We start from the raw sequence: 27966 nt of genomic DNA on the forward strand, positions 1-27966 counted from the left end.
ATGCTAGTGTAATTGTCTATGATGTACTTGGGTGCACCAGGAGGCTTAAAGTGGAGTATAATAGAAGATATTCTATGTAATTCAGCAGGCTTCAACATATGTGCCTGCTATTGTGTGGCAAAAAGGTGACAGCTGAGGAGGAAGAAAGTGGGAGATGTAAGTAAAGGAGAGAACAACACAAGCGGTCTGGTGTATCACAGCTCTTAAGCCACCACTATACAGCAGCCTTTCCAGCGGGGTGATAAGTGGGATAAACCCTGTAGGATGCAGGAGCTGTTAGATTCTGTCAGAAGTGTAGAAGTGCTGTGGGTATGAAGCTGTTGAGTCCTGGAGTAGTTATATCAGGGCTAGGGTGTATGAAGCTGAAAAAAGTAAGGTACTGTATTGCATGGAGCGGGAAGGAAGCATAAAATTGTGTTGGAATGCTTACAGTGTAATATAACCATATGCAGCAGAAATAAGATTTGTATAAGAATGCCTACTGATATTATCTCCAGAGGAAATACAGATGCTGTTGTGAAGTTCATGAAGTTTTGCAGGTAGATTGATGTCCTCCAAATTCTCATCTTTTTGTTAGCATGGTGTCCTGGTTTCAGCTGGGATAAAGTTAATTTTCCTCCTAGTAGCTGGTATAGTACTGACTCTGACCTCTTTCAGCCACTGAATGACATCTGTGTCCATTACCTTGTTCTAGAGCACCCTCATACTTTATCCTGTCCAGCCTCAGTAACTTTCTCTTTCTTGCAAATAATCAAACTTAGTTTAACTGAGTTGGAATTAATTGTGTTCTATGCCTGCAGAAAACCTTGGACAGAGTATTTTGTGTTTAGGCTTTTCAGCTGCCAATAATTCTGAGAATGCATTTTTCTTACTAAAAATAATTTTTAGAAGTTCAGCCTTTTCTTTTGCAGGGACAACACCTGTACACATTCAAACTCTTCTAGTAAAAACTTTGTTTTTCTTAAAGTGTATATCACAAAACTCTTGGGGGATAATATGCAAATTTTACAAAATTGGATCACAAAATGTTGTACAGTGAAAGATGATTCATCACAGGACTTCAGGTTCTATCCAAATGCGATAAAAAAAAAAAATAATTCGCAAAGCTTCAATCGTCCTTACTTTAGTAGTTGAGTCTCGCAGTCCTTTGATGGACACTTGTGCCGTGGAAGTGAAACGCATTCTTTCATTCTAGCCAATTTATGAATCAATTTGCTGTGCAACATATATGGTGTAAACATTATATAGAGTACTTATTTTGGCTGAATTGCTTGAGCTTTCACCCTACCCCAAATCTTCTGCAACTACCTCAAAATCAAGATAAATAATGCTGTAGCCCTTTCAGGGTCTGTAAGTTTGCAATTAGAATGTAACTAAGGCCAGGTTTAGTAATACATGTAGGGGTGTAGCAGCTTGAGTTATGATTCAAGTGTGCAAATCCAGTCTCTCTGCAGCTCAGATGTTGTTTTGCAATGGGATCAGATCAAATTTGAGCCAGCTGGTTCAGTAAAGATGAGTCCTTAGTCTCTACATGTTCTTTTCCAAAGCATGTTACCAACTCAGAAATTCATGCTTAAACTTGAGCAGCCTGCTCATTTCTCCTCTTTTACTCAACGGTATGGTTTTTTTCAAAAGCAGGCCAAAGTCTTAGAAAGATACAAATATTACCAGTACAGAAGTAATATATTCTTGCTTGAATTTTCCAGTGTATCCCTTCAGTTAATTTTGACAGCATGCCTATGAAAATATATGCTCTATTTCTTCTGGAACATCCTGTTCTAAACTAGGTGAAGCCTGGAAGAAGTAAGCGTTCAACAAAGCTGTTGCTGGTATAGTGGAAAAGAAAAAATCTCTCCAAGCAGGAGGATTTTATTTTGTTCCTAAAAATACACTTCAAATTACTAATAATTTAAAAACTATTACTTTTAATCTTAGCCAAAACTGCTTTTTTCTCCCTCATATAAGACTATTTTAGAATGCCTTTTCGGGACTGTTTCTGTTCCTTCCCCTATTGCACATAGGGGTGTTTGCCCTCATATTCTAGCTGGATGCAAATAGATTTTTATCTAGGACTGTATGTTCATTGTCTTGAATTTTAATGTAAGCTCTGAGTAACTTTATAAAAAATGATTTAATGAAATGTTTCTGTATTACTTTAATTCAAATAGTTACAAATATAACTTATTGTTCTTCATTTTTCAACCTCTTCTCTCCTGTTTATCTCTGTTTTCTCCTATTCTGTTGCAAAGTCTTTTCATTGTACACAGAGATTTCTTTATGACATTATAACCAGCCATCCAGAAGATAGCCTGTTTTTTCCCATGACAGTAGCTGTGGACAGGGAAGAGACCAGAGAACATTCACTCGCATCTCTCAGATTGCAACCAGAAGCTATACCCAGGAGTACTCATACTTATACATAGCAGTTCATTCTTGACAAGATGTACTTGTTCCCAAATCCTAGATCTGGCAGTAGGCCCCTACAGGTTTTATTTCTCTGTGAGGTTTGGTTATAGTTCTGCATTAGCTGTGTACCTTTCTGAGAGTATCATGAAGCATCCTTCCACCCACGTTGAATCTTCAGGCTCCTTACAGGTGCATTATTATGATTCACTCACCATTAAAGCAGATTCCAGGTCCCAGCCAACCTTTACTAGAGCCAACATTTACTGACTAGGTTTTCTTTTAAACGCCTTTAACAGTAACTCAGGACTCAACACCGTATTTATTCTTTCATCTTCAAATATAAAATATATGGAAGCAGTGAATAAAGAGGAATCCTTTGTGCATCGTTACCATACTAGAAAATAACCTACTTATCCGCGGTGCAGCTGAAACTATGATACTCTGTCTGAATTGGGATAAACAGCTTGCATCTTCTGACATACTCTTTCACTCAGCCTGTCAGCTTTTTCAATGATGTACAGCTCTTACAACTCATCTCTTCAAACTTCTTTTTGCAGGGCTGATCTTCAGTCCATGTTGTTTAATCTCCCTCTTCTCAGGTACAGTACAAAACCTCTGATGCCAGCTGAGAAATCCTTTCAGAAGTATGAAATGGGCTCTTGTATTCAGAGAGATGATTCTTATCTACGTACTTCCTTTCTCACCGGTTCTATAATAGTCTGTTTATACGTAGTGTTCTTTAATTACCCATCTGTTCATGCTGGCAGCAGAACAAAATTGAACAGGAAAACAAGCTGACATAATACAATGCAGACATCTTACCAGTTGATTTTTACATCTTGCAGAAATGTTGGTCCTTATGGTCCTAGTTAGCGAGACTATGTATTGCCCTTCATTTGCATGAGATACAGTCGTGGCCCATAAGTTGCACAACTTGGATGTCTAAGACTAGATCCACAGATCTAGATACTAGATCTATATACTGTATTATTATTGAACAAATGTCCTTTATTCTTCCATTTATGCACTTGGCTGTTGTTTTGTGGAAGGTATTCCTCTTGATCTATCAGTGCTCACTTTTCTCTGTCCTAGGCAGCCCATGCTGATTTACACCAGCTCGCCATGCAAATCTGGACCCTGTCAAGAAGACCTTCCAAAGCATACAACTGCAAAAAAACCCCTATCAGTTTTGTTAGCATCTGGGTATCAGGCAAAGGCACATATGTAAGCATCAAAGCGGCTTTTCTCAGAACGCTATCGGTCACTTGAGCCTTCCTCATCACACCACTGTATTTTTATAACTTTGCAATCAAAGTCTTCGTCTTTATCCAAGATGTAGCAAAATTCTGTGCCTTCCCTGTTTCCATTCTCTCCACCTCTATGAGGAAAAGCTGAAACTGAAACTAAATGTATAAGATGGCTCCTGGCCAAATCCAATTACAGTAACAATGTGCTCAAAGCAAGCGTTTAAAACTTTGCACCTACATCTCACCCTGCACTGGCTACTGATTCTGCAGGGCTACATCTGAACTCCTATAGCACAGCTGTTTTATTCTCTGATGCAGATTTGTTCCCCCATTGAACACCATTTACCCATGACTTTTCATTTAAACCTATAATGCTCCTATCTTGTCTCCAGCAGAGCCCTGATTTCAGTTTGGAACTGGGGCTTTGCTTTTAGAATCACAGAATTATTAAGGTTGGAAAAGACCTCTAGGATCATCAAGGCCAACTGTCAACCCAACACCCCCAGGCCTCCTAAACCATTCCCTGAAGTGCCACGTCTACAAGTTTTTTTTTTTTTAACACCTCCAGGGATGGTGACTCCCCCACCTCTCTGGGCAGCCTGTTCCAATGCCTGACCACTCTTTCAGTGATGACATTTTTCCTAATATCCAATCTAACCTCCCCTGAGGCAGCTTGAGGCCATTTCCTCTCATCCTATCATTGGTTACTTGGGAGAAGAGACCAACCCCCACCTCACCACCACCTCCTTTCAGGTACTTGTAGAGAGCGATAAGGTCTCCCCTCAGCCTCCTCTTCTCCAGGCTAAACACCCCCAGCTCCCTCAGCCGCTCCCCATCAGACTCACTTTCCAGACCCTTCCCCATTTCCGTTGCACGTCCCTGGACACGCTCCAGCACCTCAATGGCCTCCTTGTCCTGAGGGGCCCAAAACTGAACACAGTACTCGAGGTGCGGCCTCACCACTGCCGAGCACAGGGGCACAATTCCTGCCCTGCTCCTGCTGGCCACACCATTCTTGATACAAGCCAGGATGCTGTTGGCCTTCTTGGCCACCTGGGCACACGCTGCTGGCTCATGCTCAGCCATGTGCTGACCGGCACCCCCAGGTCCTTCTCCGCTGGGCAGCTTTCCAGTTGCTCTTCCCCAAGCCTGTAGTGTTGCATGGGGTTGTTGTGACACAAGTGCAGGACCCAGCACTTGGCCTTGTTAAACCTCATACAACTGGCCTTGGCCCATCGATCCAGCCTGTCCAGGTCCCTCTGCAGAGCCTTCCTACCCTCAGGCAGATCAACACTCCTGCCCAATTTGCTGTTGTCTGCAAACTTACTGAGGGTGCACTTGATCCCCTCATCCAGATAATTGATAAAGATATTAAACAAGACCGGGCCTGACACTGAGCCCTCAGCGACCCTGCTCGTGACTGGCCACCAGCTGGATTTAGCTCCATTCACCACCACTCTCTGGGCTCGGCCATCCAGCCAGTTTTCTACCCAGCAAAGAATACCCCCATCTAAGCCATGAGCCACCAGCTTCTCTAGGAGGATGCTGTGGGAGACAGTGTCAAAGGCTTTGCTAAAGTCCAGGCAGACAATACCCACAGCCTTTCCCTCACCCACTAGGAAGGTCACCTGGTCATAGGAGGAGATCAGGTTGGTCAGGCAGGACCTGCCTTTCGTGGACCCATGCTGGCTGGGCCTGATCCCCTGCTTGTCCTGCATGTGCCTGGTGTGCGCACTCAGGATGAACCGCTCCATAATCTTCCCCTGTGCTGAGGTCAGACTGACAGGCCTGTAGTTCCCCGGACCCTCCTTCCGGCTGTTCTTGTAGATGGGCATCACATCGGCAAGCTTCAGTCGTCTGGGTCCTCCCCTGTTAACCAGGACTGCTGGTAAATGATGGAGAGTGGCTTGGTGAGCTCCTCTGCCAGCTCCCTCAGTACTCTCGGGTGGATCCCATCCGGCCCCATAGACTTGTGAGTGTCCAGGCGACTCAGCAGGTCATAAACTGCTTCCTCCTGGATTATGAGGGGTTTATTCTGTTTCCATCCCTGCCTTTCAGCTCGAGGGGCTGAATACCCTGGTGACAACTGGTCGGACTATTAAAGACTGAGGCAAAGGAAAGCATTAAGTACCTTAGTTGCCTTTTTAAAAACATGCCTCAGTTATACTGTTCTGGGCTGACTTTCCTGGTTTTTTAGTTGTTATATTAATGAATGTGACTCTTCCAAGGCATGTGACTTCATACCTCTGAATGGACTCATCAAGAATGGATTAAATCAATAATTGTCATTAGTCTTAATGCAAAGTTGAAGCTGAGAGTACATTAGCAAAAAGCTTTCATTCTTGCACAAAGTTTTAATTATCCATCCTGTTGATCTTTCCAGTTCAGTGCCTCACAAAGGACCTGAAGCTTTCCTTCATGGACCAGCATTTCCATTAATTTGAATTTTTTTTTTTGTGGCATAAGAATTCAGACAAAAACCTTAAGGGTTACAATAAAAATATAAGAGGAAAATGGAAAAAGGGAAGAAATGCTCAGTTTGGGGATGTGTGTGTGTGTATATATATAATATAATCAAGTGGTACAGTAGACTTATAGTATTAAATACTGTTTCAGGATTATAATGGATTCTTAAGCCTTACTTCACTGTTGCTGCTACTGGGCTTTACCGATGTTATAAAAATAAGCTGTTTGTAGGGCAAGAAGTCAAAAGAGGAAGCACACCTGAGAAAATGCTTTGGCTGCGGATTTCTACCTTTGTTCAAAGTTGCTTTCTGCTATGTTTTTGTTTGGATCTTTGCCGGGGCATTGATATTATTACAAAAGCATGCTTCTATGGCAACAGTACTTTTCTTTCTACTTGGCTTTGAAGTAATACTTGCAGAAAATAGGCGCTTACAAAAAACCCCATATATATATGAAAAACATCCCAAACAACCCCAGACCATACATGTTTTCTCATAGATCACTGCAAATACTAGAACTAAGTATTTTTTTTCTTCTAGTACTGCTAGCTGTAAGATAGTCCAAGTTTGGGTTCTAAAGAAGGAACAGTTATCCTTTTTTGAAGAAGTAAAGAACCAAACCAAAGCCCACAAAAAAACCCTAAAAAGTAAAGTGGATTGACAGTTCTTCAGAACAGCAAGTATTACTGAGACCCACTTTCAAGTGTTGTAGTTGTTACTGGTATTTCAAGGTGATTGTCGGCAGTGTTTTCCCTTCGGCACTTCTGTATGACTTTAAGTACTTCATCCTTGCATGGTTTATGAAAACAAAGTATAAATAGCAAGCTAACACAGCTCTCACAGAACAACACTATTTCTGCGATATTCATCACAAGCTCATTCTTTTGAGTTCCAATGCTCTTCTGTAATTTGAACGTTGTCCTGAAGAGAATCATAACATTATAAAATAGACGGCATATAAATGTTGTTATGCTTATAATGTATGCAGCAGGGTAAGTACGGATGTGCTGTTGTAAGGCCGTTGCTTCAGCAGGTGCTTCTTTAGCGAAGAGAATGGTAAAACAGAGTATCTGAAGATATGACGGGATTCCAAATCCAAAGGTGAATTTAATGATCTCATATTCAGGCCATGCAAATAATGGATCTAACTGGCAGTCTGTTTCCAAGGAATAGTTATCTGTGCCAACCAGTACTGCCTCAGTCAGTGACAAACAGAAGGTATATATAAGTACAAATCCAACACACAATATGGGTCTTTGGGTTGCATTGCGAAGAGCAGTCCCTGTTGGAAATCTCTTAAGTAATAGTATGAGAAGTGTCAAAATCAAAACATACTCAGAATTGAAATAACTGAAGTTGAAAAAAAATGACAGTACGTTACATGTGAGGCGGGTTACTTTTAAATAGTCAGGTCTAGTAATGACAGTAAATGATAAAAAAATCATTGTAATATTGCTGATGGTGAAGTGTAGAAGGAGTAAGTCTAAGTTTTCTATGGCTTTGTACTGCAAATAATTCTTTATGAAAATGATCAAAATGCATATGCCAGCTATTAATCCTGTTGGTACAAAAAAGGCAATGTAACAGTGCATAAGTCTTGATATGATGTTTTGTGACGCTATGAAGGCTTCGATTTCTTCTGCGGGGATGAAAGTCAAGTTCTTGCTCGGGTAGCTGATCCATGTCATGCTGTGAGGTGTCATCCTTCCTTCCTTCTGTACTGCCCTTATTTCCTGTTCAGCGGAGTTTGAAACTGAAATGGAAAAGGAAGGTGAAACAGGTTTTAAAGTACAGTTTGTAACATCTCTAATTTGTGTGTTAAATATTAAGTCCAGTCAGGAGTATGAACCATTTGTTCAGAATAAATGTAGTGATTTTTTTTCTGTGATTATTATGTTCTTATGTTAATTTCAAGCTAACCTGCATATTATCTTTTGCCAGAGAAATCTGGCTTTTTATTTTTTTTACCTGGTTCCTGCTCTCACCACTGTCCCCTCCCTTTTCCTCACTTGATGCCGGCAGGACTTTACTGCAGCTCAGCTTTGTAGACAACAGCCAGGATTCAGCACAATCATGTCGCCTGTAGAATAAATGGGCGAGTTGGCCGTTCGGTGGGTGAGGAAGGAGTTGGTTCTGTGATTAGGTGGAGCCGCTTTTCCTCACCATCTTGCCACAGAACGATAAGGCAGTACACAGGGCAATTCCAATGTGGGGGTTGCGGCTACAGCCACAAAATAGCTTCACTGTACTGTCGCAAGGGTGGGAATTTTGTATCATTTGAACCCAGCTGACAGTCTCAAGGCTCACACCCCATGCTGAGGAAAATGCAGAGATAATCACAATATGAGGCAAGAGTTGCATTCCTTCCTTTGTTTTGGTTTTGCTTCCTTTCTGTTATGAAAAAAGCCTTTCATAACTGCAGTCTGTACTGAGGAGCCCATATAAAATTAATGTGAATGTTTAAGAACTGTTATGAACAAACTGCTTTCATACTAAAACATCTTTATACATTAATAATGCTGTCATTTTTAGATGTAGCTCTTGCATAAATCTGCAAAAAATAATGCTTTTCTACATGCTTGACTTTGAGAAAATTATTACCGGTGCATTAAAAGTCTATTGATAAAGTTTTAGCAAGGAACATTTTTTACAGCTGAATTATAGATTCCTCAAAATAGGAAATTTTAAGGCTGTTAGATGTAATGACTCTATGCTATGTTGATATAATAATTCTGCTACCCTACAAACATTCGGAGGATCCTTTTTGAAGCCAAAAAGCTTTGTAGGAGAACATGGTATGTACTCAAGGAAAACTGAGCATAACAGATATGGGTATATAAATATTAGAGACCATCTTAAAGCATTATTAACTCGATTTCTAAAAGAAAATTTCTGTGCACCTTGTACTGATTGATGCAGAGGATAGCATACTTTTTTTTTCAGTTACAAAGGATAAATACTTTTAAACGTAAAAATGAACTCACTATTCTAATAAATTTTGAATGTCTGATTAAGCGTGGTCCTTAGTACCAGAAAAAGTTAAACATACAGGCATTTTTACAGCGTAGAATGTTGGTTTTTTTGAAAAAAACCCTTCTTTATTCACAAGGCTTTCCATTTTGTATTAGAGTTTGGTGTTTTTACTTTGTTCCATTGTACGCAAAGGTGGTCTGTACAAGGAATGTACGTGGTGCATCAGGCAAAGACCAGACAGTGGAGTTCTTATAGAAGTTTCTGGACAGTTGTATTAGTAACAAGAGCAATGTACTTAGTTGTACATAACGCATTTTCCATAAAGGGGTTCTAGTGAGGTTAACTCTTAAAGTGAAAGGAACTTTAAATTGGTAAAAGTTCATAAAGAGAGATTAATGTTTTTAAGCAGTGTTCATTATAGATAAGTCAGTGTCTTAATACTGTTTGACAGTTCATTTATGGTTGTTACCTCTGACACTACTTCACATTTCTGATATTTCTAATCTCTCCTCAAAATTGGAATTCTAATACTGGTTTTAATTAGAAAGTGGACTTATCAAAGTGGCTTTGATTAAGTGTATATATAATCTTATATAATTATAATTTCATTTATATAAAACCATGGAGTTATGTTTTGATTCAGCAGTGTTCTTTGTCCCCTTTTAAAGACAGAGTTTCTTCCTTTCAATGAAAGGTTATTTTTGGAGAGGCTTTACTACAGGAAGGACTGATGCATCCAGGGAAGTTTTTGTTACAGGTGCACTCACACACAGGAGGGGAGAATTTGGCTGGTTGGACTCTGGCTGTGTTCTAAGTTCTGAGCTGGAGTACGCCATGCAGGAAAGCACTGATGGGCAAAACTGGTAGAAGTCTTGGAAGGAAGTGAAGTGTCAATATAATGTTGAAGCTTAAAAATAGATTGTTAAATATGAACAATCGTAAGAAAAATTAAGTGAAAAATCTTTTCAGAGATGATAGGTCTTGGGAGGAAATACTGTTGTCATCTTAATTGAGGAAATGTATCCTAAATGCTTGCAGTAGAGCTTTTGTTTCTGTTCAGCTCATTTTTAATATGAACCACTAAGAAGGACTCAAGTTTGTATTAAGTACTCAAACTGAAAAGTGAGAATAATTAAAAGGAAAAAAACCCAAACCACACACGCAAAACCTCACAACTGTAGTCAACTGGTTGGCCTCTTTTATTTCTTCATACTAGTGATTTCTCCCTTCTAGATTTTCATTTCGAAGTATCTCTTTTGAAATAAAGCTGAGCAGTCTGATTTCGAAATTGTGTTCTAGGCTTAATACTGAAGAACTTGGGGGGGAAAATGTAGATGTCTCGTTAATCAGGTAGCTGCAATACTCTCTACTTCCCTCTTGCTCTATGACTGAAAGTGATCTACTGTGCAGAAAGAGGATGTGGAACCATCTGAGCATCTGCAGAAAGCTTGTCATTATCATTCCACACAGTAGTTTCAGGAGGTTAAGAAGTATTTATGTTTTGAGAAGCTCTTTCACCAGTCTCTAGTGAGACTATCTTCTAGTCCCGTCAGGTCTTTTGCAGGATCGAAGATTTTAATTTAGTTCCGGCACCGTGAAGGTTTCCATTATCTTCTCAACAGCTTTCTCACCCTGAGCCAACTAACCACACTCACTGTGCTTGCAAAGAATCTCAGAATAGCTTAGCAACATTCAGCTTTTATGGTAGCATAATTGCAAAGGAAACAAAAGAGACAGTTTCACAGGAAATCATAAAGCCTTACATCAAATTACAGGAAAACCAAGGTGCCAAAACCTGGTTAAATTTGCTCAGAGTATAGCTTTGGTACTGATACTGGGTTCATCTTTGACCATAGCAAGGTATTTTTTGTTTAGCTACTCTGGGCATTTAAGACAAAGTAAGGAATATTAGACTTAATGAAGTATATTCCAGCGGTTGCAACCTACTGTGTAAGAAAGTGCATGTATCATCTTGGTTTTTCTTTCTGTATCCACCAGTTTGCATGTTGCGATATTTTAATGGTGGACCAGCACAGTGTTATGGAGAGGCTATTGATGTGTTTAGGCCTCATTTGTTACAGGTGTCAAGATGAATGCCTGAAATAGTTTCAGCTGGGTTGTAACTCTCTTTTCTTGACAGACCATTATTTAACATTACTGTTTAATGATAACAATGATGTTGTAACAACTCTCCACCTCGACATTGCTATTCTAACAAAAGTGTGTGTCTCTCAACTTACCTCATCCGGGGAGGGATATAAATGAAATAAAAGTAATCTCTTCAACCTAGAATTAAAATACTCAATTGAGGGGAAATAACAGTGCAACTGTATGTCTATAATTATAATCAGTGTAAATATTTAAATTCTGACTTAAGGAAAAATTTCTGGGTGCGCTGTTTTAAAGGGAACTTCCAGAAAATCACACAAACCACACAAACCAAATCTGACCAAAACAACGAACTGCAGCTTTGCTATGGTTAGTCAGTATGAGCATGATGCTTGCTTGAATTCAGTAATTCAGTTTAATCACAGAAGAAAAAATATCTGCTAGCAGATTGTAGCTTATTCTGAAATATTTTTGGTTTGGTGAATAAGATTAAAGTTAACACTGTAGACATTAATTTTCCCCCCCTTAAGTTATTTCTATAAGTTATCGTTCTGCTTTAAAAAAGAAAAACCACCAACATAATAATAATGTCACACTGTTTTCTTATTTTGTTCTGGTTTCTTACTAAGTATTTGAAAGAGAGCAAATGGCAGTTCTGATTTCGGATTGTGGTAGGAAAGGTTGTGTGCAGATGGCAGCAATCGAATATGCCTAATACTTCATACAAGCTAATACGAGTACGTTCTTCTCTCTAACATGGTCACCCTAGATACATATTTCTGACTTATGAACTTATACTACAATCTAATTTTTTTCAATATTTTGTCTCTTCATAACTATTTCAGTGAAATTTGAGGATATATAGCATATTACAAGATGTATTGCTCATCACCTCATGAAGTTGCTGCATTATGTTTTTTCTAGCTGAGATTATAAATTGGACCCTGTCAGAAACGTCTGACTCCTCTGAAGTCTCTGCACCTGGTTGATTGAATGTAGTCACAGATGGCATAACCTCTCTATATATTTGTTTACATCAGAATGGATAGTTTTAGAAAGTCTTATGACTGTAAGGTGGTCATCGATCATGTAAAGCAATTCTTAGAAATTGTAAGCCTTTGGAGTTTCAGAACATTGCCAAAGCATTGTTTGTTCCTTGCACTAAAGTAAATATATGCTTAGAATAATAATGGGATGAAGGAGCTCACAACTGTTGCTGTGATAAGATGAACACATTTGCAATTTTTTATAGACTTTTGGTAACACTCATTTAATTTAAAGTAAAAAGATAAGTTCTATGGGAGCAGCAGAGCACTAGAGGGTGGTTTATTTCTCACATCTTTTATATCAGAATCTCCACGCTGCCAACCACAGCATGGTTTTCAAAGTGCTTTGCATTACCATCATAAAAAAAATAAGGAATTTATTATGTAATTTTTCTCTGCTATGAGAAAAACTGGTACTCCCTCAGTTCTTGTCTGGTTCTTGGATTTACTGCAGGGACATTTTTTTCAAAATGCATGTCATGTTTATGCTTTGCTTGGTGGGGGGCCCAAGTCCTTTACTCTTTCTGTGGGTTCTGTCAGCTTAGACTGCAAACACCTCAAGACCTGAATGTTTTTTTTTCTCACAACATACTATGACATAAACTGACTTTGTTATTTCTATTTACTCACTGGTAACTGAGAGTAATACATAGTGCGTCAAAGCTCACATATATTGAAGCTATGGCAGAACCCAGGCCTATTACCATTTCTCCTAATATTAATTAATTAGTGAAATCTGCAATATGCTACTTGCGTTATCTTTCCCTGTGTTGTCATGCTCCAATATTTTGTCCCTCCTTTATCTCTGCCCCCCCTCACTTTACTTTAATTGACCACCATTCACATGTTGCGAATCTTTCCTTAACTTCATGTGGCCTCACTTTTTTTCTCTTGTTTTCCTCTTTCTGGCTCTGATCCCCCACTATCATCCACACTGCCTTTTGTGTCAGCAGTTAAAGCAAATACGTTTGATTTTTACTTTCTGAAGCACAGTGAATACATTATCCTTCACTTCCAACAGATGGAGCTGAGCAAATGGGCATAGTGTTCAGAAGGCAGTTTAAAAATAGCAAGTTGTGAAAAGACTACTTTCAGTAGCAAGAGGACCTAGTCTCTAAGATTTCACTGCTTTTGGTCCCCTGTCACCACTTGAACGGTTAACTCCTGCAAACAGAGAGCCTGGTTTAAAGGAAACTTTTGTTTATTTAAAGTCTAGAAAGAAGAGCTCTTAAAATGGGGAGTTTTTCCCTGGTAGCCAGAGCTCTTCCTCTATAAAGGTTTGGCAGGGCAGTCTTTCTGCATTCTGTCACCAGCCTTTAGAAGAAAAATATTCTTTCATCCAGTCATAAAGCAGTGCACATAATATTCTTTGTGAAACTCGGCTCTTGGTGGCCATGTCCAGCATTGACCCTTGAAAACACTTCATGTAATTTGGGGGGTGAATTTGTCCTTTCTGTTCATACTACGCCTGCCAAGTTAAAAGGTGGGGCCAGCTTGCAGTATATGAGAGACTGAAATGTAAAATAATGTATTAATCTTTCTCGTAATGTCAAAATTCCTACACTTGGGCAAATATTTGAGGTTGTAAAGGTTTAAGTAATCCTACCCGTAACCTCTGAAAAATTATCAGTTTCTGAGAAACTGAAAGCTTTTGTTTTTACTTTTCCGGAATACAAATGAATCGGCGGTAACTGAAAATAATCTCCAAGCAGCATCGCTGACGTGTTTCCTGTCCTATACAATCCCTGTGGTGTGGTTAGGATTATCCAACAATGTCCATCCTTTAAAGGACTGCTCTTAGGCAATGGTTGGAGCCTTTTGTCCAGAGCACTGAACGGTATTTCATCATCTAGCTATCATCAGGAGTTAAGTACTTACCAGAAAACAGTCTTCACATTCATGCTATTTAATATTTTATAACTTTATAATAAATTTCAGCTTTCTGAGGATGTTTCCCAGATATAGTATTTTACTTCGTGTAGTTCAAATGCTGTTAAAGAAGGGAAAACTAAAAACTTTACATCATAACCTTAGCTTCACAATTTGAGCCTCTTGTGTTGAATAAAACATTGCATATTCAAAGTAATATAAAGCACTTACCTTTTGAAGAAAATGCTCCACAGATAGAGCCGGCTGAGACTTTCACTGTGAATAGTCAGATGAAATATAATTATTGTTTGGAGCATATAGCCCTTTTTATTTATGTAGAAAGCAGGGTGTATATATTACAATAACTTCTTTAGCTGCTGTACATCACGATGAAAAATCCAGACGCTCGCTGACTACAAAAACATACAGTTCTGTAAAGGAAACAAGAACTTGGTTTAAGTCATTCAAACCATAGGCGTTGCATGTTTAGCAAACCTATGGTTTCATCATGTGACTCTGAAGTTCAAATTATCCTCTGCAGTGAGATATTTTAGAACAGAAAAGTAGTGTTTGTCCCTGCCATTTCTAAGTATGCGAGGCCATCCAGTGGATTTTTTTTTCCTGTTCATGAAGTAATCCTATGCGTATTGGCCAGCGTTTGCAATTACATTTTTTTCTAGTGTGCTGTTTTAAGTGCTAGAGGTCTAGAAAAGGAGAAGCCTGTTGAAAAAATACCAAGCAAGGCCTCTTGCTTAACAAGTCAAAAACTCAAAACAAAGTAGCGCATGTCAAAAATATTAAGATTCCTTCTTATAAATAGGGTGTATTTCTATTTTCCCATGGATATTAGCTCTCGGAACACTCCCAGTATTGTACACATGCAATAAATTATTTTTCCAGATACTCTGCAATGAGCACAAGGTGTTAAAAACCAGCATTTTGACCCTTTAGTCTGGCTCATCATCAGTATCCTTAGTGACTATGTTGAATAGTGTTCTTAAAACCTCAGATATAAATGAGCAAGATAGGGTTGGCTCGTGTTTTTTTTAGTGCATGCAGCCTTGCTGTCTGGAAACCATAGGTAGCATCATGTTTTCTCATACCAGCACATGGGGAAGAACATTTTTATTGTAACCTTTTAATAATCTGCAGTGGCTTTTGTAGGCTGAGACGATAATTTGTGGCTTGATCAGAACTTTCTGTTTTCATGGCATCTTATTTATTGCACTTTTAACAAGTGCTGTTGAAAAACGTGTGGAAAGAGCCAAAACACTTCGAAGAAATGAAATGAGAGAAATGTGTACAAGTCTAGATTTCAAAATTGGAGTTGTGGATTACCTGAAGAAAATATTCCAGCACTATGTCTACATTTCCACCTGAAGGTCAGCACTGCAGTAGCTCCAAATACTGTTTTGAAACTAGAGGTGTGCATGGAGGGTCTTGGGTTGCAGCAGTGGCCCAGAGACATTTCAGCTTTCAGGTTGAAGGTGCGTGTTCTTTGTGAAGTAGCTGTCCTCCAAAACAGCTCTTCAGTAGCTCCGTGGCTCTGTGAAATGTGGTGTCCAATGATCTTTTTGTTCAGAACACCCTAATTTCCATACTGACTTTGGTTTTGATCATCTTAGCATAGTAGTTTGTTGGACTGGGTAGATTGTTTCCCTTATATTTACAGTAGTTCCTCCAAACTGTTACTGAAAAACCTGGAGAAAGCTGGCAGTGTAGTATAGGTGTTTTGTATGTAGCATTTGCTTTTGAGAGTACCCAAATCCAGGTTTATTTTGTTGGTGTTAATTTCTCGTAGATAAGAACGGTAAAGAAAAAATACACATTGGAATTTTATGCCTGCCAGGCAATTCCCAACTCCCCCCCACCCCCAACCTCCCCTGTTGATTTTCCATGAAAGACTGAAATTTGAAGCATCACCTTATTTTTTCTAGGACTTAGGGCTGTGCAGGCAGCACTCTAAACTGTGTAAGTGTAGTCAAATGATTGTTTTTGAAATTGCAGTAAAATTTCAGAAGGCATTTGGTCATCAACTGGTAGATACTAACTTGACTTTTTAGCTTCCAGAATGGATCACACGTGTGCATGAGGCAATGCTGAACAGCTATGGCATCGGTTTGCTGTACTTTCACTGAGGTGGTCTGAATAGGCACGTGATTGATAACCGTGACTCTGCTGGGGGTCAGGGAGTGAGTAAAATTATTTCTTGGCTGAGGGCCCCCAGCAAACTGCTGGATTTTGTACTTTTTTTTTAATTTGCATTGGGTGGATGTACACAAGGCTAGCCGGCTGTGCCCTCTGTGATTATTAGGAAAATAAATGCAAATTAATGGCTGCACCAAAAGTTTAAGGAATAATCAAACCACTATTTATAAAGGTTTAAATTACTCAGAGTTAATTAGCAGTTAGTGATCAAGGAGTAACTCAAGTGAAGATACACCCTAACACAGCAGTATTAAGACATTTCCTGTTTTTCAGTAACCGCTTTTCTGACAGTGCAAGGTGTAGCAAAGCAGAGCTGCAGGGGAACTTATCGTCTACTGAGAAAAATATATAAATAAAACCAGAAAAGCAAAAAGAGAAAAGCTATTTCTTTTTCTTCCCATCTTTAAAAAGAAAAAAATAATCTAAGAGAAAGCTCACATCTTCAAAACTTTGTTCATATTTACAAACATTATTTCATACTTTAACTGAAACCTTTATTAAACCTCATTATTCAGTGGTATTTAAAGGGCAAGAACATTTATCATACTTTGAATCAGGAGCAAGTAGCACATTACAATTTCGGAATGTGTACATAGATTCAAAAAATCACATCAGAAAGTATCCCCATTTTACAGGTGGAGAAACTTGGCTATTGAGGAGTTTATTCTTCCAACTTGATGGAATAAATTGAATGCCAGAGAAGAAATAGAGGTTAGAAAATCAAGGTTTCCCAACTCTGTATTCTTTATTTTGTTTAGACCATGCTGATTCCCCTCTTGCTAGCTGCAATTCTGCCAATGGAAACGGACAAAACTCAGTCTGAGGTATCTTAACAGCTATATGGTGTGCTTTTGGCAGCAGCTCACTGTGCTGTTATTGTCACAGTTAATGCGTTACTAAAAGAAAAGCAAGCTAGTGCTGTTGTGTGACCAGCTGTGTCTTTCGTTAAATAATAAAACAGTTTATTTAACTTGCTTAAATGATCACAGGGTGCAAGTCATATGAGAACAGTGGCAAACAGACTAGTGTTTAGGTGTATAAATGTTTCAAAAAACTACAAAATGTTTTTTGGTGGTTAAGTGACTGTGTTTGGCATGATGTATAATTTTACTATTATTTTTATTAGTGATTTATGATTTCTTGGTTAGTATGTATTAGTATACATGCTCTCAAGGGAAGAGGTTGATTTATGATAATGATGTTCTGGATGGGGTGAAGGCAGGAAAGGTTGAAGTTGCAGAAGTTAAATAATTGTGAGGTGCTGTGACAGTATTTAAGGATTCGCTGATAACACATACAATTCTATTAGCCACCTACAATGTGTTGTGGTGGGCAAAACTCTTGTTTATTGTATAGCACATCTTGTTGTTATGGCAAAATATATCCAGTACCGAGTGACAGATGTTACTATAAATAAAGCAGATGTGAGCCACTTTTCTCTTGACCAAACCTGATAATTTTTCTCAGTTGACCCATATTACCGATGTGTCTAGCAAAGTGCAGATGCCTGACAGTAGGTTTAATTTGAAGTAAGGTCTCTCTCGCTCATATACGTGTTTGCCAGATGAGAGAAACTTCTGCATCTTCTCTAACAAACACCTTTCAATGCTTCTGGCTTGTGAGAGGCTGAAACCAGGGAGATTTCAGTCTTTTTATGCTCTGCCTTAAATCAGATACATCCAGTAAAGTATTATGGAGATTGTGATTCTGTCTTGCTCACCTTCCTTCTGAATTGCTGTGATCAGTTGTTCAGCAAAGAGTTGCAACACTCAGTTGAGCAGCAGAGCTCTTGTTCGCTTGGTGCACCATCAAACACCACCGTCATCAAGGACAGAGGCCAAAGGCTGCAGTAAACTTGCAGTTAGTCTAAGGATTGGGCTGGATTGCTCTAGGGTAATCATCATTGTTAGGGAGCTAATCCTGCATGAGAAGCCTGAAGTCTGTTTATGGGCTATGCTGTTGTCTTCTGTTCTTGATTAACATATCTCTTCCTGCCTTTTTGATGTAATATTGTTAAGAAAACTGTTCCTGTGTACTATGATGGAATTGTTTTAGAATATTAAATGGCTGTTATTGCCTGTTCCTCGGTGTATTAGGATGAAAAGCAGTTGCTGTGTTACTGGAATTTTGAATTATGAAATAGTCTAAAATGCTTTTCAAATATATTTTTCATAAACTAACATGTATTTCCATCCTAATTTTTCCTCTAGTGTTGTTATGTAATGACAAAAAAAAAACCCCAAAACACACTTGAGTGTGTGATATTAGTCACAGGGTTAGTCAAAGATTGTTTTGACTCTATTCGAGGGCTGAACTTACATATTGGAAGCCTTTCTTGGTGGCATTTTAGCACCTTAAGGCTACTTGTATTAATGCAATAACTCAAGATTCCTGGAAAAATATAATTTTTGAGAAGAGCATCTATTCTAAGGCTTTTGTTATATTGATGCGCAGTTGCCAGTCACTTTGTGAAATTGTTCTTGTGAAAGGCCTTATTTTTAATATTCTGTATGTTTAGTTCTTTTTTAATTGAGAGCAAGCAAATTTGTGTCCTTGATTAAAAGAACATGGAACATTAGGCCTTTGACATAAAAAATGGAAAGAAAAAAAAAAAGGCAGAGAAGTTGTACACAAAACCAAGAATTGTTAGCTTGAAAAAAGTTGAAGGAATTTTGTTTATGGATTAATTTTAGAATAAAAAACCTTGCATGTCTTCAGTGTATTATATTCCCTGCATGTTTGGTTTTGGGATTTTTTTTGAGTGTGGGTTTTTAAAATGGAATTCCGATGCTTGTACTGATTTATAAGGTACATGAAGCTATGTAAATTTGTAAAATTTGATAATCCTACTGCCTGTGCTTGAATAGGGTTAAAAAAGAACGAGTTGGAGATGTGTATACATAAGCACTGGTATTAATAATTACCTACGCCTCAGAGGCTGGTCATAAATCGACATTTCTTCCTTTTATTCTAGAACAGCCATGCTCTGTGCTGTGTGATTGCTGCCTTCACATCTCAGGATTGCTTGCCCATGATTCAGTATTAGTGATTTTATATTGGCTTATTTGGGCATTGTTTGTAATGTAAGTTGTTTTATAAACAGTATTTTATTATTATTACTATACAGTAATGTTTCCATCAATCACAAAATAAATTCCTCAGTATGGGTAGATGACCTATGTAACTCAGCTATGAGAGCTCAAAAATTGCCTGTACTTCCAAATAATATTCTACTTCTATTAAAAGGCGGAAAAAAGCTTTTCCTGATGGCATGTTTCAGAAGAGAGCTGGTCTCTGTGTAGCACACTGCAGGTGCTAGAATGATTATTTAACTGCACATAGGCTGACCTGAAAAATCTCAGAAACTTCTGTATTCATTATGAAATCTATTTCATTGTGAATTAGTGAAACCATAACTTAATTAGAAAGAATTACAATGCTCTGGAGCTGAATGGGAATGGCACTTCCTTTGATCATCTTGTCAACCACAATGACTGGTACCAGATGTTTCATAAAACAATACAAGAAACATATGCTTTTTAATAAATATTTCTTTCTTGTGAATAATCAGACCTAACAGCCTGGTTAAATATCCTTCTGTCGCATTCAGAACCAAAATTAACCGTTGCAGAGATTTGTTTCCTCTTACCTGCCTCATTCCAACAGCAGTTGTAGAAGTTATGGTTAATTTTGTTTCTTCTTACAACTACTTGCAGCAATACCCTTACTGCTTGCAGGTGGGACCAGCTAGTACAAATCTGCGTTCAACCGGAAATTGGGAATGTTTTTAATTTTTTTTAAAATAATGATTAACTTAAATCCTTTAATTAGTTTTACTGATCTTACTGCTTTTGGGAACTGCAAGAGTATTCTGCTAGTCACCACCAGGTGGAGTTTCTGAAACAGCTTTGATAACCTAATACCAGAATTAAGTTCAGAATGATCTTGTAAAGGTTTTGGAGGTGAGTTAAGAAACAGTTGTGGAAATTCTACCAGCTTCAAGATAAATTTTAGCTTAAATTTACAAAAGTTGTTGTTAAAATTGGGCTTTTGGATTAATTTCGTAATTGATAACACATAGGCTAACATGCAAGTGATGAGCAGAAGAACTTCCTATTGTGAGATTTGTGAGAAAACCACTTCAATTTAGGAAGTTTATTTTGTATTTTCCAAGGTTAACTTTATTCAGAGTTGAGCACTTTCTCTGCATTTTTATAGCAGAATTATTTCAACTGTTGGGCAGTATACTTGCAGGTACAGTTTCTCCAGGATGTCACTAATAGTATGTTTTTCTTTCTTTTCTTATTAGTCTTCTCTCCAGGTCTCTGAGTTGGGAGTGTTTATGCTGCTGCTTATTTATCTTTCCATATAATGCATCATCAAGCACTTTTAAACTAGCTAAAATGGCTTATCTTTCTGGGTATAAATTTTGTTTGCTTTAAAGAATTTTTGGTTGGAAGGTTTGTTTTTTTTTTAAATAAATACATTTGTCTATGTAATTCATAAATACTCTAAGAATCTGGTGTTTAAAAAACCTTACTGTCATGATTTGTAATACTACAAGAATTCTGTCTGCTGTAGACTGTGAATAATTTTGACCATTCTTGTGAACGTAATTAAAAGTGCCAGTTCTTTAGAAGGAAGGAATATAAGGAAATCACGTGGAATTCCAAGGTAAGGAAAGGACTTGGGAAAGGAAGAAAGTGGGAATGACAAAGTAGATAATAAATCCGCTTCTGTCCTGATGGGAAAAGGATGTATTCAGCATATGTCAAAGCATTTTGATATATGTCAGGGAAATCTAAAGGAAATACAACAGACGAAACATTTCACACTTCAAATTTGTTGCCATGGCATTCTGCAGAGCTGGTTTTGTATGTTTAGATTGCTTTCACTTGGAAAAAGTATTGCATGAGATAGTTAAGAAATACACAAGGTTTCCCTTACTAAGAAACTGCCGAAATTAATCTTAGAGCGTATGTTTCAGACTCATTAGTGCGTTGAGCATTTTACAGCTGCAGAAGCTTAGGCAGAAGTCAGTAGTTCTCCAAGTCCTAGCTAACAGCAGAACTGAGAGCAGCACTTGGCCAGGTTCTGCTTTTGTTTTCTCTTACCAGTCCTGTGCTGCTCATGAGAAGGCCTGCAGCCTGAGCACTCTACTGCTCTCATTTTTAATGAGCAATGAGAAATGGGGTTTTAGCTATGTACTTACCCATAGCACAAAAACAATTTCATTGAATTGTAGTTCCCCCGCGCTCCCCACCCCCACCTGCCCCCCCCCAAAGTGTTATTTCCGTTTGAGTTTTCTGTTAGTTGTATTTTTTTGTAACCTTGCGACCTATTTTCCTATGATATGATAGTTAAACGTGTGTTTTCTGTGAGTGCTCCAGAATGTGGTTGTCTTCAGTAAATCTCTTTGTATGGACAGAAGAGGGCAGATTCTGGTGCCATGTTGGCCTGGTTTGTACTAGTGTAAACCTATTGACTTGGTTATACCTGATCAACTCTTTTTACTTGCATTTCTGTAGAGGTTCACCCTTCGCAAACTTGTTACCTGCTGCTTATTAACTAGCCTAGCCCTCTTCTCGATTAAGATCTTCAAGTCTGTTGTATAAAAGGATGAAAAATCCAGATGAGAAACATAGCCTTTTTACATATAATTGTTATACCTTCAAGCTCTGAGGAATGAAGCATAAGAAAATCAGTACTCTGTGTTTGTTTAGAGATGCTGGGTCTCCAGTTAGAGTAACAGAAAATACTCTTCAAGTCATTGTATGGAAGTAAGGGCATTTTGTCAGATACTAGGCTTTGACAAAATGATATAATATTGCAATTTCCATTTTCACAGTTGCCATTTTCATTTATTTCTCACTGTGCCTTGGACTAAGGTTTTTTCTTTAAGGAATTCAACAATAACTATTTTAAATAGAGTTTACTTTTCCTTGCTGATTACCTATACTTTACAGAAAATTTAAAGGGCACAAATTAATAATTTTGAAAGTATTGCCAGGAGAACATTTTCATGTACGTGGGGTAGACTAACTGTTCCATGGTGAGTGATCTTTTGGTTCTATGCAGTTGTTACTGCAATAAATGTATTATGAGTTACATCATATTCTTAAAGCTACATTTTCTTCTGGATGCCAAAGGTAGGGGTTATTATATTATCTTGTTCTGGGAACCTGAGAATTTCTGCAGGGAGCTGATTTCCGAGATCTCATTTGTGGCAGCACAAAAGAGAGGAAGTGACAAGGACATGGCCGATGTATTCATTAATCAGCAGCCCTGTGTGTCTGTGGTGCAATGTTACTCTGTCCTGTGAGTTGCAGGATTCTTTACGCTGAAAAGGGTTGGAGAGTGTGTGCCTTTTTGCTTTCATTCCCAGCTAACTTCATGATGCTGAATAATGAGATTTTAATGATGTAAAAATTATGGCCTGGAAAACCCGGTAACTTAACATATCTGATTTGACATCTGAGCCATGCAATTTGTTATGTTTTGATTCAGTGAAGCAACATGGGTTTAACCTCATCTACAATAGGTTTTTATCAAGAAGTATCCCCCACCCCCAAAATGACACAGCTTAGTGACCAGATACGCTTTAACACTTTTTATTGAGAACTTATTGTGAGTCAATAGTTCCTTTATGAGGCTTTGCAGAACAACCATTTCTATGGTATTTTGACATAATATTGAAGGCCACTCTCTTCATTTTAACAGAACCAGAAATTTTCTAGGGGTTGATCACTTTCTTTCATTAACTGAAATTATGTCTTCAGAGACCAACTCGATTCTCAGAGGAAAACTTTTGAAACTAGGACCTCTACTAGGTTAGTCAACAAGGACTTGTCTTGAGCTAGCTATGTTAATAATTTAAGCAGAAGCAGAGAACAATGTTTTTGTTAGTTCATTGATTTTACTTAATTGGTGGCTCAGCAAGAGGGCTATAAGCCATAGATCAGCTCACAAAATCAAATTTAATATTTAAGAAAATAACACTGTTAATAATGGCACTGAACTAGTGCGTACTTTCTAGTATACAGTATATACATACAGAAACATACAGTACACCTTACGGTTCAGAGGTTTACATTTAAATGATACACTTTAAGAAATAATTTAATAAATTCTTTGCAAATTCTTTTTACATCAGTAGGCTGATTTTTATCTTTTATATATACAGTATTTTAGTCATTTATTTAAATGTGAAATAGATAAGCTCCTATTTACAGTCATCAGAAACCTTCAGCTAAGTGAAATGGAAAGGCCCCGTTCTTGAGAACTTTGTGTTAAAGGTTTGTCCATAAAAATTCTTCCATATTTATAATACCATGTATTTCCGTAAATATTTTACTGCACTTGCTTACCTACTGTTTTTTATATAAATATTGCAAAGTTCTGGCTTTTTAGGATACTGCTTTTTAAGAGATACCGTGCGAGGGTGCTGCAGTTAAGTTCAGAATTTCCTTAAAAGAACAGCAGTCAGGCAGCTCCATGGCACAGTTTCTTTGAGACAACTAATACAACAAATTAACTCTGAAAAATATTAAGCGGATATCAGTCTTGTTCATTAACTTACGGAAGTTGTTCATCTATATGATTGCCATCGCATTTAGTATATTATCAAGGATACATGCAAACATACTTAACTGCTGCCATAAAAAAGGTCAGGAAAAAACATTGGAATTTCAAGGGTAAATTATATAAAAAAACCCCTTGTCCTTTCTCCATCTGTTAAATAGCAGCTTCCATTTTACTACATAAATTCGTATGTAATGTCAAATCATTGAATAAGATTTGGATCATCGTAAAGGAGTCAGTCTAGTCAGGTAAATGTGAGTGGTGAATGGCACCAAGCGGGCACGACCAAGCATGGACAGAAACAGAGGAACAAAATGAAAATTAAATAAAATAGCACATTCAGATAGAAAAGTGGAAAAGATGAGAGGAGAAGCTAAAGAGAGATGATAGAAGAGCCATGTTCTGAAACTGGGGATTTAACATGGAGAAAAAGGAACAGAAATAAATGCAACAGTCCTGTTAGAGACAGAAAGTAAGATGTCTTATGAGAGGGGGGAAATAGAGGTAAGGAAGCAACACAGAGGTTAAAATTGCACTTAATGTCACCGGTTCAGCTACACCATCCTGGCAGTGTCCCAGTTCTGGAAGTTTCTATTCACACCAGATAAGCCAGTTCCTCCCTGCTGGAATTTTTCCTGCATAATAGGATGGAATTTCTTTAACAGATTTTACATGAGAGATTTAATGTGGTGCATTAGGAAACCTGATTTTCCTCAGATGGGAGGAAGAGGAGCCTATTTGCTTGACAGTTTTAAGGAAAAACTTATTTCTTAAGCACTTTTGTGTGGAAGTGAGCTTGAATATTCAAGATGTGTGGAAATTAATAGCAAACCTCTCAAGTTAAGTGGGAAAAAATCAACCGACCAACCCAATGGCTTACCAAAGCAGCCAGTATCATGTCAGCATAGAGGCACTGTAAATTAGTGTGTGACTCAGACACAGTGATAAAGAAAGGCTTAATTCCTTAACATGGTTTTCATCAGTGGGCTAAAACTATGAAGTAAATTCATGTAGTTGCACTGGATAGTTTTCAGGTGGAGAAAACCCCACAGAAATAGGTGTTTTACTGTACAGGATGTAAGGGTTAAAAAAATTCAATAAAATACGAAAAATTATTTAAAAAGTAAAGATTAATGGAGAGTCTTCCACCAGGCTGTTGATAACTTAGAGATGCTTGTATATGAAGAAGATAAGCAATTACTGAATAATGTTGAAGGGAAAAGATCCAAAAAGGCTGTCCCTCACCTGCTTCTCACTTAGAACTTAAGCATGTCTCTATGCTGACAAATTAGGACCGATTATCAGATGAGATTGTGCTATAAGCAATGGAAAGGGTTCAGTTCTGGTTTTGCTCTGTGGTTTTTTTTTTATTCCAGAAGCTTGAAAAGCCGTGTTTTTTTAATAAAGTCATGTGGAACTTGAGTTGTGTTATGGCAGATTAAGCAACGAAATGATTCTGCTGTGTGGCAGGGCGAGTGACAAAGATGTCTTGCTGCCCCAAAATCAGCAGGAGAATATCCGTTTAACTTCTGCCCTTCCTCAGTCATTAATAATGCAACAACAGCACAGCAACAGGTAATCCTTGGGTGATTTTTTTGTGGTTTGCTGTTGTGGGCAACTGTTAATTTACTTCCTGCAGCATGTTTGTGTTTCTTACATATTTCATATACTCAGTAAAATTTGGCAATCTGGATTGGATTTCTTCATCCCCACCATGAAATATAGAAACTATACTTCTATTGTGTATTCAAGAATCACATTAGGAGGCAGTCCATTTCTGCAAGGTCAACAAAAAGCTGATGCTGACTAGGACTCCAATATATTGCTCCCTTTTTAAAATCTTGTATGTATTGAGGGATCTTTTTATGGTTTCCAAACTTCCAGTGATGCCCTAGATTAAAGAGGATTTATTTGTTGCAAACATATCCCTTGAAAATACAAAATGTTAATCATAAACATATTTATTTTTTAGATAATTACTCTTGTTACATGAACATATGTGGACCATAACACTTAGCCAGACTCTTTACTAGTTAAATTTTGATTTAACTTTGTAAACCACTGTGTCCTTCATCTTAATATGCGCCACAAACATCTCTCAGTTCCCCTAGAATTAGTTAATAAATATTTGTGAATTCTTGAAATGTTTTAGGATGCAAACAAAGCACTGGAAAAATAAACCACGTTTTTGTTAATTGTTACATCTAGAAAAAATCAATTTACCATAAACGTTAAAACTTAGGTTAGTTTGTGCAAGAAAATAGTTTCTGAAAATGGTAAATTAGGCTTCTTTTAGAGGGGATTCAGTGAAGGAGAGAGAAATTAAATAATTTAATTTATAATTAACATTTACTACTTGGGCATGTATGATTGGATAATATGATCTTTAGTAAAGATCAACTATATCGTCTTCATTGAAAAATGCTATTTACTTCATCACGGATAGCACGGTTAATTCTTTGTACAGAAAATAAGGTAATGCCTTTTTCTATACAAGATAAAAGGTGCTGTGTCTTCAGTCAAGGCTTCAATAAACTGCTCGGTGGTTTCTTCAGACAGGAATATGAGAACGCTGAAGACAGCATTTATGCTTTGTAACCAATTCAGTGCACTGAAGTATTAGATGTCACAGGTATTACAGCACATAGGCCAGAGTCTCACGAGATTTCAGCAAACAATTAACTATTTGAAAAATTAAGACTGTTTTCATTTCACTGTAATGGAGAGCTCCTTCTAGCCACTTGGTTGGGACTCTCATGTTAATGACTCCTGAGTGCCAACACAGCAATATCACGGTCCCAGTACTGGTATGCTAAGTACTGCAGGAACAGAGCACCAGAAGGCTTTTTCATACCTACGTCATAACTTGCTGTACTACTGTGCGTTCATGAGAACACCCTTGATTCCCACAGTGTATCTTTTTAAGCAAACGTCGAAATTTGTTAGGAAAGTTCTTGTTAATGTATCTGTAGAGCAGAGGCATTACAAAGCTGCTTGAGAAAGCCAAGAATTTTGATAAAATCTTGGTAAAATGTAATATTCGACTGTAATTTTCATCTGCAATTCTTCCTTGTGCATTAGTAAATGTGCTTACCAAGAGAATAACATAATAGGGTGTCCATAATGTGAACTGTGTACAGACTGTGGCAATCAAAAGCCTGTGAACCGATGGATCTAATCGTCCAGTGTCTTGATCTAGTGGTGTAGCCTCTTTGCGTAGTCGCAGGATTAATACAAGTGCATACAGTACAGCGATAGCTGGTACGACATACCCGATAAAGACCATAATGGCATCTGCTGCTTCTTTGTTCTGCATCTTGGAACATTCAGTTATTTTAGTGGATACGTGATTGCAGACGTAGAACAGGAGAGATGAAAAACTTGTAAGCATGGCACCACCCCATATGAATCCACAAACATGTTTGGTGTTGTACACACTTGACATGTAAGTTCTAGGCAGAGCACGTTCAATGTAGTAGTCCAAACTGAGTAATGTAGTAGAGTACATGGTAACTAAAGACGAGACGTTGAATAAAATAAGTAAGGTAATATAAACTTCATTGTTAGAATTCCAGATGGCCCATTTTGTATTGGCAAGACCTAGAAGGTACATTGGTGCCAGAGCATTGATGATAAGACCAGCAATGGCAATGTTGACAAAGTAAACATCTGGCATAGTCATGGTAGCTTTGTTATAGAGATTGACTAGGACCAGCAAGCCATTGTAACAAAGGCCAATTGGGAAACATATAATGAGGTAGAGTAGGGAAAAGACGGAAAGCACAAGGTGGAATTCATGGCAGAGATGCCGGTCCTCACTGTTCTCGGTACTGTTGTTTAAGGTTTCACAGCTCCACATAGTGATTTTAGCTTTGTATCTTCTCGGCTGGTTACCAGCTTTTCTGTAGAGAGAAATAGTGAAAGTATTGATGAACTGTTATATTCTAAGTGAAATGCAATGTAGTACAAAGAAAATGTTTTAAAGATAGAGATTATATGCTTCACGTAACCGATCAACTGATCAATTTAAGGTTCGTTTCTGAAATGCCTTTTGATCTTCTG

The 27966-nt window shown here is 37.9% G+C and overlaps 2 protein-coding genes and 1 long non-coding RNA gene across 12 annotated transcripts in view; 1 reads left to right on the forward strand and 2 right to left on the reverse strand.

Annotated features, from left to right (window-relative positions):
* C10H7orf50 (chromosome 10 C7orf50 homolog) overlaps positions 1-27966 on the forward strand; it is a 133828-nt gene that overhangs the window by 20931 nt on the left and 84931 nt on the right. The window lies entirely within an intron of this gene.
* LOC135315172 (uncharacterized) lies at positions 909-21520 on the reverse strand. Of its 2 annotated transcripts, XR_010374605.1 has the most exons (4): positions 19973-21520; positions 14347-14546; positions 11332-11377; positions 909-7871 (listed from the first exon to the last, which is right to left on the reverse strand). It is a non-coding gene; the product is annotated as an uncharacterized LOC135315172 (long non-coding RNA). The 2 variants fall into 2 exon arrangements; XR_010374604.1 differs by lacking the exon at positions 11332-11377 and having other exon boundaries at positions 910-7871.
* The window catches only part of GPR146 (G protein-coupled receptor 146), a 54792-nt gene continuing 50107 nt past the window's right edge, over positions 23282-27966 (reverse strand). For all 8 annotated transcript variants that reach the window (XM_064461631.1, XM_064461637.1, XM_064461636.1 and 5 more), the window contains one exon: positions 23282-27806. In XM_064461631.1, the coding sequence (XP_064317701.1) occupies positions 26759-27763 (1005 nt within the window). In that variant the 5' untranslated portion in view covers positions 27764-27806 and the 3' untranslated portion in view covers positions 23282-26758. The remainder of the gene's footprint in view (positions 27807-27966) is intronic.

The sequence above is a fragment of the Phalacrocorax carbo genome, chromosome 10, assembly GCF_963921805.1.
Source record: "Phalacrocorax carbo chromosome 10, bPhaCar2.1, whole genome shotgun sequence".
NCBI lineage: Eukaryota > Metazoa > Chordata > Aves > Suliformes > Phalacrocoracidae > Phalacrocorax > Phalacrocorax carbo.